General features: G+C 37.3%; 1 protein-coding gene across 4 annotated transcripts; it reads left to right on the forward strand.

Moving 5' to 3' along the window:
• The first annotated feature begins 396 nt into the window (after positions 1-396).
• Positions 397-12,299, forward strand: LOC105794155 (mediator of RNA polymerase II transcription subunit 25). 4 transcript variants are annotated; one of them, XM_012623181.2, is made up of 15 exons: positions 398-587; positions 5,574-5,604; positions 5,978-6,041; positions 6,138-6,268; positions 6,537-6,764; positions 6,851-6,916; positions 7,297-7,507; positions 8,123-8,190; positions 8,269-9,114; positions 9,980-10,033; positions 10,232-10,260; positions 10,476-10,544; positions 10,615-10,699; positions 10,968-11,054; positions 11,625-12,299. In XM_012623181.2, the coding sequence occupies exons 1-15, from the start codon at positions 490-492 to the stop codon at positions 12,078-12,080; spliced, it is 2,523 nt and encodes an 840-aa protein (XP_012478635.1). In that variant the 5' UTR covers positions 398-489; the 3' UTR covers positions 12,081-12,299. The 4 variants fall into 4 exon arrangements, with proteins under 4 accessions (XP_052484263.1, XP_012478635.1, XP_012478636.1 ...); XM_012623182.2 differs by having other exon boundaries at positions 6,555-6,764; XM_052628303.1 differs by lacking the exon at positions 6,851-6,916 and having other exon boundaries at positions 397-587.
• Positions 12,300-14,135: the final 1,836 nt, after the last annotated feature.

The following is a 14,135-nucleotide window of genomic DNA, read 5'->3' on the forward strand; positions in this document are numbered from 1 at the left end:
TTTTTCTGGATAAAATTTATAATTTAAGTACCACTAAATTCAATCTTACCTCGATACGCAATACCAACTAATAAAAGTGTGACATGTGACACATTTTTATTGGAATTCATACTTTTTTTTTTTGGATAAAATAAGACAAAACTTATAGTTTAAGTACCATTCATACACATTTTTATTTTTGTATAAAATAGACAAATTTGTAGTTTAAAGGCCACTTTTAATAATAAATTTAGGTATCTAAGTGTGAAATGCAACATAATTTAGGAGGCAATTTTGTAATTAGAACTAATATATTTGATGTCCGGCTGACCCATTGACTGGCTTGAGACTTTCGGGTCGGGTTTTACTGAAGTGACTCGAATGAAATAATTTGAGGCTGACATAAGAAGGGTTCTTGAACAAAATTGATTTCTTTGGGGGTACAGATTAAAGTCCCTTTTGAGTTGTATACTCTTTGTATTATTAATTAATTGAAGCGCGAAGTAGCAGATGGCGGAGAAGCAGCTGATCGTGGCCGTTGAAGGCACCGCCGCCATGGGTCCCTACTGGCAAATCATACTTTCTGATTACCTCGAAAAGATCATCAGGTCTCCTTCCTTCCTTCTTTCTCTTTCTTTTCCTCCAATTGCTTTTATTGTTTAATTCCCTTAATACTCGTTAGTAAAGTTATAGTCTTTCTTAAAGTTGATATTAATATTATTTTCGAAGATTTCCATTCTTGAGATGTCTGTGAAATTTTCTAGTCAAAATTTCAGATAACTTTTTGCTTACGGAATTATGCTCTCTGGATTTCGCTTTATATGCCCACTGAATGGTCCTTGATATTACCTGAATTTGACGATTGATTCTGGAATATATGATAAGTGTGAAATAGAAGAATGATGAACAGGGAACCGTTAGGAGAAAAGAAAGAGACATTAGGGAGAAAAGATTGTTGTAAGAATCTTCTCTGAATAGTGAGAGTAGGTGTCATGTGTATTGTCTGGCAATTCCTCAGTACAATTTGGTATTTATAAACAACCATGACACTAATCTGAAAAGCAGGAAATAAATATAACAAAAACAGAAAACAGTAAACCACTTATCTGACTTGGGCTAACAATTGGACCTGTATCAAGTATTAACTGTCTTCTCCTTCAGTGCATCCTTGTCCTCAAGGAGGAAATCTGGAATTTGAGTCTGCAATGTGGATAGAGTCTCCCAAGTAGCATCTTCTGGGAAAGAGTTCCTCCAAGTAACCTACGGTTCTGTAACAGCTTGGTTGCCTCACTTGACCATTTGTCTATTGATAATAATTGGTTCCTTTCCTACAAATTGCTTGAGCTAAGACACATAGAAAACAGGATGCACTGTTCCCCCTACTGTTGATTGCAGTTTATATGCTACTGCCACTTTACCTATGTTTTGATAAGGCCCAAAATAACAAGCTGATAACTTCAGCCATGCCCTGTTAGCTATGGTTTTTTGTCTATAAGGCTGTAGCTTCACCAATACCCAGTCTCCAATCTGAAACTGCCTATACGCCCTTTTTTATCTGCTTGTTGTTTCATTCTATTATGTGCTCATTTAAGATAGAACTAGAACATCTTAATAGTAGCTTCTCTAGCCTTCAGACTTTTATCTACTGCAGCTACGTTAGAATCACCTGCTAAGTAAGGAAAGTGAGTTGGCAGAGGCTGCCCATACACAATCTCATAAGGTGTTACATGTGTAGCAATATGATAGGTGGTATTGAACCACCATTTGGCCAGGGGTAACCACTTCACCCAGTCCCTTGGTCTCTCCCCCGGCATAAGTGATGTGGGCATCTTGACAAGGCATTGACAGTTGCATTTGTAGTGCCTTTTCTATGAACCAAATCATAGTCATAACCCATCATGTGTACCACCCATAATTGCTGAGCTGGTGTATTGGGTTTTTGATCTAGCAAGAATCATAAACTTTGGTGATTATTTTTTTTTATCAAAAAATGCCTTCCCAACATAAATGAATTTCATTTTATCACTGTGGCCAGTATCGCTAGCATTTCTTTCTCATATATTGGAAAAGCTTGATGCTTAGGTCCCAAAGCCTTATTGAAGTAGGCAATAAATCTACCTCCTTGGCTAAGCACTGCTCCAATTCCTGTGTTACACGCATCAGCTTCAGCTGTGAAGGTGGCATTGAAATCAAGCAGTGTTAAGAGTGGTGCCATGGTTATTGCCTATTTCAAATCTTCGAAAGCTGCTTGTGCCTTTGCATTCCAATCAAAACAACCCTTCTTCAATAATCCCGTAAGGGGTTTTCCTATTTTTCCATAGCTCCTCATAATCGCCTTTAATACCCTTTAATCCAATTAATCCACGAAGCTCTTTAACGGTTTGCAATGCAAGCCATTCTAAAACACAAGCAACCTTCTTACAAACCATTGAAACAACACTTTTGCTGATAACATGCCCCTGATTATTCTACTTGGGTAGCTCCAAACTCACATTTTTGTTGTTTGACATAAAGTTGATGTCGGGCCAACACTTCAAAAACCTTATAGAGATGCATCGAATGAGACTACCAAGTCCCAAGAGACTAAATAAACTAATATATTGCCAAAGAACACTAAGAAAAGTCTCCTTAATAATGGTTGAAAAATGGTTGGAATGTTTGTGAGACCAAATGGCATCATTAAGAACTTGTAGTGATCTTGATGAGTTCGAAAAGCGGTCTTATAAATATCTTCTTCTCTCATGTGGATTTAGTGATAGCCGGATCTCAAATCAAGTTTTGAAAACCAGCAAGCATCTACTAATTCATCCGAAAGCTCCTCAACCAATGGAATTGGAAATTGATCCTTAACAGTAAGTTTGTTTGGCTACCGATATTCAATATATAGCCTCCAAGGGACCAAGACCTGTCGTTTTTCTTGACCAACACTCTAGACATGCGAAAGGATTGTTGTTGTCTCGTATAATCTCAGCATCTTTCATTTCAACCATTCAATTTCAGTCTTTTGTATAGTTGTATCAATAGCGTCTAATTAACCACTTGAGATTCATCAAAAAGTGGTATTCAATGATCACAACTCCTTCTTTGAGGCAGTCCCTTTGGTACCTTAAATACCACAGCAAAGAGTTGTAAGAGAGTTTCAGGATCATGGGGCAACAGCTTGTCACATGGTTTATCACGAATGGATACTGGCATATAATAGCTTCTGTAAGTCTAGTAGTTATGATATGCAAGAGCCTTTATCACAAGTTTTTGATAACTTAGTACAATGTGTTTTCAAAGGTGGTATGAACTTCACCAGCTTCTATTCTCTTGAGTAAAAATGTCTTGGAACCAATGGTGGGCTCCATAGTCAAGGCATGAAAGTCTCATAATATAGATCCCAACTAAGGAACCATTGTATCCCTAACACCAACTCACAACCTCTTAATGGCAGCACAAGAAAATCAGTTTTTTAAGATAAACCTTGACAACTCCACTCTAGTTCTTTACATCCCTCTAGAGCCATCAAAACCTCACCATTAGCTGCAGAGACACCGTGACTGTTAAGCATATATGTTGGACAGTGAAGTTTCCTCACCATTGGTTGGTCAACAAAATTATGCGTGCTCCTTGTATCAACCAAAACCACCAAAGGTTGATTCTTAGTCCTCCAATTAACTTCATTGATTAATAGTCTTTAGTATCGAATAGTGCATGAAAGAAATAATGGGTTTATCATGGTTGTTTGTCCTTTCACCTTAATTCCAGTTTCCTCTATTGATTCTAAACAGTCAGAAAATTCCTCCAATTCATTCTTTGGTTCATCCAAATCTTCTACCAGTATCTGATACAGCTGTGACCTAACACATTTATGGCCAAAATTGTATTTACTACCACACCATGTACAAAGACCTCTTTTTCTTCGTTCTTCCCTTTCTTCCCTGATCAGTCTAGATGTCTTAGAGGTGTGTTCATTTTTTGGATAAGTGAACTTTTGAGATCTTGTTGATTGAGGTTTAGTTTGTGTAGGATAAGGTAGGAATGAGGTTTTTGATGCAGGTAATAAGGCTGATAATGATATATTTGGTTTAGGTTCATTGTGTGGGTATTAATGCATAGGAGGTGTAGTTAAGGGATTGTCATAAGGAATAAAAGGCTTACAGGGTAGATTATAAAGCAGGGCCTCCATTTGCCTTGCAAGATTAATGCACGGGTCAATATTTTTGGGAAAAATGTCTCACTGATTTAGATATCTCACTAAAGCAGTTTGTTTTAGACTTACCAACTCTGCTCATTGTCATTGAAATTTGATCGCATCTCCAGCACGTATTGTTTCTAGTTAACATCCTTCAAGCTACCCTTAGACCTAATGACTGTTAGCCATTACGGTGCTTTCTTGTCAAGATGAATCATAACGGTTTGCGTCTTGTCCTTTTCCAAAGCTTCTAGTGCTTCAAAAAACTGTTCAACCTTGAGGTGCCATCCCAAAAAATCTGTTCCATCAAAGCATGGGTACTCTAGCTTGCTTTTTCCTTACATTATTCTTCATTGCCTTTGACAGAGTATCTGAACCTTGTAGTTCATGAATGACCTGAGCTTGAGTGAGAGAAGAGTTACTTCTGTAGCACGCATGGGAATTTTTCCTTTATCAGCAGTATCACTCGATTCTACTGGACCTTGATGAGTTGTAGGCATGTGTAAATCTTCTAGTGAGTGACGGAACATCTGGGAAATCATCCTTCCCAGCCCAACCCTCATATTTTCCATACCCTTTTTAAGCTCCATTTGTATCTCATCTTTGAACTGAGCTATAGAGTTGTTAGTCAAAGCCTCCAAACGTTCAAACTCTTTTTGAAGATGCCCAATGCCCTTTCATAGCAGTGTAGAATCCCATCCCCCATTTCCCAGAACGTCGCTTTGATATCATAGTGATATCACCTGAATTGACGAGGATGATTCTGGAATATATAATAAGTGTGAAATAGAAGAATGACGAACAAGGGACTGCTAGGAGAGAAAGGAAAGAGAAACCATCTCCTCCGAATAGAGAGTACGTGTCATGTATATTTTCTGGCAATTCCTCAGTACAATTTGGTATTTATAAACAATCATGACACTAATCTAAAAAGTAGGAAATAAAAACAACAACAAATAACAGAAAATATTAAACCACTCCTGACTTGGGCTAACAATTGGGCCTGGACCTGTATCCGTCCCATTTTAAATATTCTGTGTTAATGGCGACATTTTATTGATTTGTTAACATAAGAACACAAATTATGCCATGAATTTAGTGCCAAAGCAACTGCTAGGGGGCAAATCTTTGATATATGTGATCCTTCATTTACCTTAAGAATTTACTTAAGAGAGAGTCTAAAGTGGAGTTCATTATTTGGTTGTGAATTTACTGGAATTTCTTCATTTTATTAATTTACAATATAAAATTTGATCATTGTGTTTTTCTAGTGTTTTTCTTCTTCCTAGGCTACATCTTGCATGCCATCCTACTAAGTGTTTCATTGCGTGCTTTGGATTTATGGCATAACCTTAATAATTTGATTGTTTTATAGTTAAATCTATATTTTTTCTGACATATTTTACCAACTCCTCAGGTGTTTCTGTAGTAACGAATTCGCAGGGCAGGTAAAAAGGATTTTCTCTTTCCTCTTTTCCCATTCTGATAAGCTACTTTTCTAAATGCATGGTCATCATCTTTTTATGCAGCATCAGCTGCCACTATGCTTATATTAGCACTTGGCACATGATATCAGATAATAAATAATATTTATTGTAGATAATTTAGCAAAAGACAATATCATTTTTTTTTAAAATATTGCATTACCAAATGACTGATTGTAAGACAATATTTATAGGCAATCTAGTGTAGACTTCCAAAATTACACAAGGAAATTAGCATCGCCATTTAAATTTTGAAATTGCTGTCTGGTCAGTTTAAGATATCCAGTTTTCTCAATGTTGTGTTTTATATTAATTTAGGAATCTTGTTTAAATACAGAAGAATACTACATCAAATGTTGAGCTTTCATTGGTTACATTCAACACACATGGATCGTATTGTGGTATGTTGTTTGCACTATTTCTTCCTTGAAACTTAAAGTGGGTTACTAGTATTGGAACTACATTTTTTTTGGTTGAAAATATGGTTCTCTATGCAGCTTGCCTAGTACAACGTAGTGGGTGGACAAAAGATGTTGATATTTTCTTACAATGGCTGTCGGCCATACCTTTTTCTGGTGGTGGTTTCAATGATGCTGCAATTGCCGAAGGGCTTTCTGAAGCATTGATGGTATGACGTGTCAATCTTTTATGTGATTTAAGTGACTTTGTGCTTTGGTTTATGTTCCAATTGATTCCTATTTTGGGTATTTGCACCAGATAGCATTGACCTATTTAAGTTTGATAATTATCTAACCGTTCCAATTGAATCCTCAACTTTATTAAAATGCTCTCAATGCACCCCTTCCTACTATTTAGTCAATTAAATTTGACAGATCTTGTTCCTGTAGGCCTGATCTGATATTTTAGTACATTTCACCTGTCATTTTACTATTTAGTCATTTGATGTAGCTCAGATGTTTCCTATTGCTGCAAATGGAAATCAAACCCATCAAATTGCTGATGGGCAAAGACATTGCATTCTTGTTGCTGCCAGTAATCCTTATCCCTTGCCTACACCAGTCTATCGGCCACAGACTCAAAACTTGGAGCAAAGTGAAAATATGGAATCACAGACAGAGAGTCGTTTGTCTGATGCTGAGACAGTAGCTAAATCATTTCCTCAGGTAGTTCAACAGTACTTTGCTTCTTTTGTCTCCTAGTTATGGCCTTCGTTTTTAGGAGTTTAACTGACCCTTAGTTTTTACTGCAGTGTTCTGTTTCTTTATCTGTGATATGTCCGAAGCAGCTTTCAAAGCTAAAAGCAATCTACAGTGCTGTAAGGATGATAACATTTCTTAGTCTGTTTCGTTGTTAAGCTTGGGGACTTTCTCTCTAACATAGATATGTTGGCCATGTCTTCCAACATCTACTAGTCTCATCTTGAACTTTTAAGAAAATATTTTAAAGGATGTATGCTCTGTAACTTGCTGGTGGACTATGATGATAGTTCCATTGAACTTTTTAGAATTTTCCATTTAATTATGAAGCACTCTGTTAGATAGGGATGAGCTTTCATATTCATATAAATATACTTCTGGATAAACTATTTTCTACTAGATTTTTGCTAGTCTTCATCCTAGATTGTTTTCTTTACTTAATCACTAACATTCTCTGCTAACTGGAGCTAGGTACCCTAACTGTATTTCTCAAATACAGGGAAAGAGAAACCCCCGAGCATCAGATCCACCTGTTGACAATGTTAGAAACCCTCAGTTTCTTGTTCTGATTTCAGAAAATTTTATGGAGGGCTGTGCTGCTTTAAGTCGCTCTGGAGTTCCAAGTTTAGCACCCAATCAGAGTCCTGTGAAAATGGACATGGCTTCTGTCAATGCGGTTGCAGGGACACCTCCGACTTCTGTTCCATCAGGTGGTTTATGTAGAATCATTTGATAACTTCCGATTGAATGCTGTTTTTAACTGGTATCTGACCATTACATGTGGCTGATTAATTTGTGTGCTTGGTCATATTCGTAGCTCAGCTCTCTTAAGCACATTAGCAAATAGGAATGCTGGGAACTAACATATATTATGCTGGATGTAGAGCCTCTCCTTTTGTAATCCTATTTCTGTCCGGTCTGATTTCATTCAGCTAGATCCTCAAGATTGTCTTTTCAGTTTGCATCATTAAAGAAGGATTCTTTTAGGATTACCAAGTAATAGAAGCTCATGGCCTCTTATTGATTGACATGTTTCCTCTTCAGCATCCAAGAAGTAAAAAAAAAAAAAAAAGGAAAAAAAACCCAAAAAGCCTAAACGTATTCCCTTTCTTGCAGAACTTAATAACGAAAATATAAGACCTGTACAGTATCTATAACCCTGTTGTGTTCCTCGTTTCTTTTAATAATGCTAAGTCATAGACAGTGCAGCAGATATAGATGCATGCAAATTAGGAATAGAGAATTTACAGCTGTGAAAAGTTAGGCTTGTTATTTGTTGCTGTGATAGATTCTTGCTTAAGATTTGTCTTTGTGTTGGTTTCTAGTGAATGGATCTATTATGAGCCGGCAACCTGTTTCTGCTGGAAATGTTCCCACTGCCACCGTAAAAGTTGTAAGGCTCATGTACTTTTAGTCAATCAAAGGTTTCTTCTGTTGTTACTTGGATGCATAAGCATATCGTATTCTTCAGGAGCCCACAACGATAACATCGATGGCAAACGGACCTGCTTTTCCTCATATTCCTTCTGTTCCACGTGCCCCATTTCAAGCAGTCCCAATGTTGCAAACTTCTTCACCATTGACAACTACTGAAGAGGTGATGAGAAGTAGTGACAATGTGCAAGAAATAAAACCTTCTGTAGGTGGCATGACACAGCCTTTACGTCCTGTGCCTCCAGCGGCTGCAAATGTCAACATACTGAACAATCTTTCACAAGCAAGGGTGATGAACTCTGCTGCTCTCAGTGGAGGAACTTCTATAGGACTTCAATCAATGGGTCAAACTCCAGTGGCCATGCATATGTCCAATATGATATCTAGCGGAATGACATCTTCTGTGCCTCTGGCTCAAACTGTATTTTCATCTGGGCAATCGGGTATGACTTCATTACCTGGTTCAGGAGCTGTTACAGGGACTACACAGGTCCCACCAAACTCAAATCTTAATTCATTTGCTTCTGCAACTTCTAATGTGGCTGGAAATTCAAACATTGGAATTTCACAACCAATGTGTAATGTTCAAGGAGCAGTGAGTATGGGCCAATCAGTACCTGGCAGCATGAGCCAAGGAAATCATTCAGGTGCACAATTGGTGCAAACTGGAGTTGCCATGAGCCAGAGCATGAGTGGTCTTGGTCCATCAACTGTTTCTTCTGGAACTGGTACATTGATTCCTGCTCCAGGAATGTCTCAACAGGTACAATCTGGAATGCAGACACTTGGAGTGAACAACAATTCAGCTGCTAGTATGCCTCTATCACAACAGACATCAAGCGCTTTGCAATCAGCCCAATCCAAATATGTTAAAGTCTGGGAGGTAATCTGCATGATAAATATATATTTTTAAAGGATGATATATAATTAGATATGCTGTTTTGGTGGAAAAATATTCTTGCAATGAGTAGATGTTGAAACCTTCCATGTGAATTCCTTCTATACTTGTAGTTTATTTATTTATTTATTTACACATATTCTGCTAGAAGTACTTGGTAGTTTTGGTTCTTACTTTCTTGTGTGATTTTCGATCTTCCAATAAACCATATATTTAATCAGAGCTATTAAGGAGTGTACAATTTCTTAGAATAGTCTTGGTGATTTGCTTTATTTTATTATTATTTTTTTCTATAACGGTCTTCATCCCTCCTGAAATCAAGTGGACTTTATCATTAATAACAAGCATCATCCTCTGTCTCTATTTTTCTTGTAAGGCATGTCATGAATTTTGGATGTCTAAAAGTTGAAACAGCCATATTCCTAATTTAACACTTCTGAAGCTTGTTAGGAAGGAGCTGAAATGTTGTTGAGATGCTTCTGTGAATACATTCAACGCTTTCCCATTTGCTTGAGAGGTTCCATAAACTTTGTTGTCTCCTTGGCTAAGACAATACCTTGACCTAAATTACTTGTAATATTTAACCATTAGTGGGTTTGTTAGTTCCACCAAAGAAGCATTTGAGGGGGTGGCCAAGAAATAAAGAAAAAAAATGGAATGCTTTTGACTTTGATTTTCTCCCTTGTCTATGTTGTATTTTATTCTTCTCTCCATTGTTCCTTGTAAATACCTTTAAGTGACATTGATGGTTTTTTGTTTAATATTAGATCTCTTCTACTGTTTTGCCTTTTCATTGTTGTATGTTTTCTCATGGGATTGTTCATATCTCTTGAACGGTCAATGCATACAGGGAAATTTATCTGGTCAGAGGCAAGGGCAGCCAGTGTTCATCACCAGATTGGAAGTATGTTCTTGGACATGTGATGATAATTTTGCCTCAAATACATCGCATTTTCTTTTTTCTTCACCTTAATTTTTTTTTTTTGTAATTTTTTATGAATGGCTTGCATTCTCTGCTTCAAACACACATCTGACATGGAGCTATTTCATTCGCAATCTCTAATTTGATGCGCGATGCTTTTGTTTTAAAATTTTGTTTCAGGGTTATCGGAGTGCCTCTGCTTCTGAGACGTAAGTCTATGGTTAATTTGTTTAGTTTGTGAACCTTTTTTCTGTTCTCCAAGGAAATAATAATTGGTAGAAATGTTTTCATTGTTTCTTTTAGTGGTGGCCTTACTTTTTGCTTCATGGTCTTTTGTCCTTATGCAACCATACTTGTATTTTTATGTATACATTTAATGCCAATCTTGCTATAGAACCTGAGGACTTTTGTTTTGTTTTATCAGACTTGCATCAGACTGGCCGCAAACCATGCAAATAGTTCGTCTTATATCCCAGGATCACATGAATAACAAGTAAGTTCTAGCTGGTGAAAACATTTTCCACCACCTTTTTTCTCATTTATTTTGTTTTATTTAACTTCAGGCAATATGTTGGGAAGGCAGATTTTTTAGTTTTCAGGGCAATGAATCAACATGGATTTCTTGGACAGCTACAAGAGAAGAAGCTTGTAAGTGGTTTTGGGATAATTCTTTCTTTTAAGCAATGAAGAATTTAAATTTGAATGTCTTCCAGGACTCTTATAGACCCTCATTACTGCTCAGATTCTTCTTTAGACTTATTAAATTGTATATGCATCCCTTTTGAGTTTTTCTAGGATCCATGTTGAGTTTTAAATTTCTCAAAATTTTATCCTATCAACCATTTGCAAATGTGGAATTATGAAATTGTTACTGCTGGATTATTCTGACTTAATTTCTTGCTTTTAATTCCCCCAGTGTGCTGTAATCCAATTGCCTTCACAGACGTTGATGCTTTCAGTTTCTGATAAAGCTTACCGCTTGATAGGGATGCTTTTCCCTGGGGTGAGAATTTTCTGACTTTTGAATCCAAACTTTAGTTGGTTGAGTGTGTGTTATTAGTGTAGTCATATCTGGGCGCAAGTTCTAAGCTTCCAAAGTTCCACCTTAACCAGAAAATTTTGGAGTTGATAAAAACCTGCCATGAATCCAACCTGCACTGTTGCAACAGTCTACCTGGTTACCACCCATCTATAAAAACCGAAAAAGATGATTAATTTGATTTTTCTTTTAAGGAAAAGCTATAAGTAGATGAGTAACATGTGGCTTTCGTCTCCTGTTGCTTCTTGCTTTTGCTATTAGCATTTTACCTTAGCGTCTAGGAAAGTCGCTAAAATGCTAAAATGAAATTTGATCATATAAGAATAAACAAATGTAATACCAAATTACCAATCCTAACGTCATCATCAGTTTTCCCCAAAAAGAGGTTTCAGTTTTACTTTTTACTTGTCCTAAAATAATACTTGCTTTTTCTCCAAAACTCACAGGCAAATAAGAAAAGCAGGCAGCAAATGAAATATACAGCTTCAATTTAGCTTTGCATTTTATTTGAACTAAGCTCTTTGTGGAATTCAGGATATGGTTGTCTTTAAACCACAAATATCAAGCCAGCATCAACAGCAGCAGCAACAGATGCAGCCACTGCTACAACAGCAACAGATGCCACAGCAGCAGCTCCCACAGCTGCAACAACAACAGCAGCAGCAGCAGCAGCTTCCACAGCTGCAACAACAGCAGCAGCAACAGCCGCAGCAGCAACAGCCGCTCCCACATTTGCAACAGCAACAACTCCCTCAGCTGCAACAGCAACAGCAGCAGCAGCAGCAACTCTCCCAGCTGCAACAACAGCAGATGCCCCAGTTGCAGCAGCAGCCACAGCTTGCTCAGATGCAGCAACAGCAACAACAAATGGTCGGATCAGGAATGAATTCAGCTTATGTCCAAGGTCCAGGCCGATCACAATTAGTTTCTCAAGGGCAAGTTTCATCACAGGCCCCATCTAACATGCCTGGAGGAGGCTTTATGAGTTGATCAGTGACACTCGGAATTTGCTGGCTTGTTTAGAACTTCATAGTTGTGTAGGGCTTGTGTAGGATACCAGTCCACAGGTCTCCTTTAGTGGCTAAACGTGAGCAGAAGTTATCTAGTAACATCTGGGAGGAATCATTATGTACTGGTATATTACATGTACCATGATATCTCATGTTCTATTTTTTTCTCATTGGATAAAATAAAGGTCTTATTAAAACAGGACCAGCTTATAACGGTGAAGAACATTTCACATAATTCACCCCTAAGGAGTCTCCTAACAGTATAGATGAGATACCTGCTGGTGGTTGCTCGTAAATATGAAAGCTGGAGCATCATTCATACCCAATCTTGCTGTGAAATCCGGCTGCAGGGTTAGCTTTTCTAAAAGTGTATTCCAGATGAACTTCCCATTGTCTGCCTAGTAGCTCATTGATCCTTCTAACCATTGCAAAACTCCGAACATCTTCCAGCTCTTCATTGAACATGTGAAGGATTGGAAGGTTATCACTCTCAACAGCCACTATTCACTATCTGTGCTCCTGCACCAATTGCAGTCCATCAAGCATTTCTTAGAGCTCCGCTTGAACCACTGAGCACGACCAAAGCTACGGCTAAAACCCATTAACCAAGTACCATCCTCGTCTTTCAACATTCCCTTAGCTGATGCCCTTGAACTGCACCATCTACATTGTTTAACCCAACCCACAAGAGGTTTACACTTAACTCACACTTATTGTAACATGATTCAGCCTAGTACCCCTATTTGAACTAGCAATAACACTCGTAACCAAAGAGAGGCTGTTCATGACAACCTCAGTTGAACTAAAATATCATTACTAGAGATGACAAGATTACGCTGTCGCCAAAGATTCCTTTAAACAATACCGAAAATAAGCCCCCCAATACACTTCATCAAAACTTTGATTATCATAGTTGTGAACATTCTTTATAATCCACACGTTTAAGGAAAATGAAAAGAACTTGATTATGGAATGGCTTGGAATAAATCTTCCCAAAACTAACTTGGTCTCTGAGGACACGTAATGTAGTTTCTTGGCTTCTACCACATACAATCTTTGTAAAGCCCCTTTTTCACCTCTCTTCACTACGTAATAAAAGCCATAAAAACTGCCGCACTCGTTGAGGGCCCTTAAACCGCCCAAGCAACTAACCATAGATCATCTCCAAGACTCAAACTATAATGGGTTAGCTGTTCATCGGATATACGAAGGTCTGGACCTGCACCATCACAATATAAGAAAATACCGTAACATCTCCAATTGCCCTGGTCATCCGCCATCCCTCTAACGAGACCCGCCAAAGGCCCTCATTGATTGACAAGGATCCAAGTAGATATTTTCCAAAGGCCCCACCTCTTGTATGTAGCCATCTCTCCAAAATCACCTTCTATTTTCATCTCCGAACATTATCACAAAGGTCTTGCCAAACTTTTGAGGATGATTTCCGTAAAGCCGTTGAATTTGCTCGCATCTTGTATTTGCTTCTCATAACCTTAACCTATAATGCATTAGTAGTTGTATTAAGAGAATCCCAAATTAAGTAGGGAAGAAAGATTTTGCTCCTTTTAAGTCTATGGTCAAAAATCTCTTCAGCCATTTTCATTTTCAATTTTAATATTGAGCAAATTTTTTCTGCTTCAATAAATTTAGAGCAATATCCTTGTCAATTTTGAAAGTGACTAACTAACAATAACTAATCACAACATTAATAAATTGGTATAATAAGAAATTTAGCTATCATAATTTATACATTCTATCAAATTAAAAAATGTGTAAACATCGAAGGCTTAAGTTGTTATTAAACTAATAAAATTATGCACAATTGACGAAAGGCATTAACATTGTGATTATAATTATCTTTAATTGCTCACTATCAAAATTAATAGAATTTAAATTCTTTCAAATTTTTGAGAAGGACTAATTTAATCAATTTCAAAATTAAGAGGCACCAGAAAAAATCTTGTTACCTGAGTCTTTTAATTGTAAGACCACCACTCTCAACCTATTTTCAAATTGCAAATAAAAATAATTTTAG

Source organism: Gossypium raimondii, chromosome 3 (genome assembly GCF_025698545.1).
Source record: "Gossypium raimondii isolate GPD5lz chromosome 3, ASM2569854v1, whole genome shotgun sequence".
Taxonomy (NCBI): Eukaryota; Viridiplantae; Streptophyta; class Magnoliopsida; order Malvales; family Malvaceae; genus Gossypium; species Gossypium raimondii.

What these genes read in the sequence shown, in the direction of transcription:
- LOC105794155 (XM_012623181.2), top strand. Translation starts at nt 490, where the DNA reads ATGGCGGAGAAGCAGCTGATCGTGGCCGTTGAAGGCACCGCCGCCATG. An exon ending in GTAACGAATTCGCAGGGCAG is followed by an intron (nt 5,605 to 5,977) that starts GTAAAAAGGATT and finishes GTTTAAATACAG; the next exon opens with AAGAATACTACATCAAATGT. An exon ending in AGCTACAAGAGAAGAAGCTT is followed by an intron (nt 10,700 to 10,967) that starts GTAAGTGGTTTT and finishes TAATTCCCCCAG; the next exon opens with TGTGCTGTAATCCAATTGCC.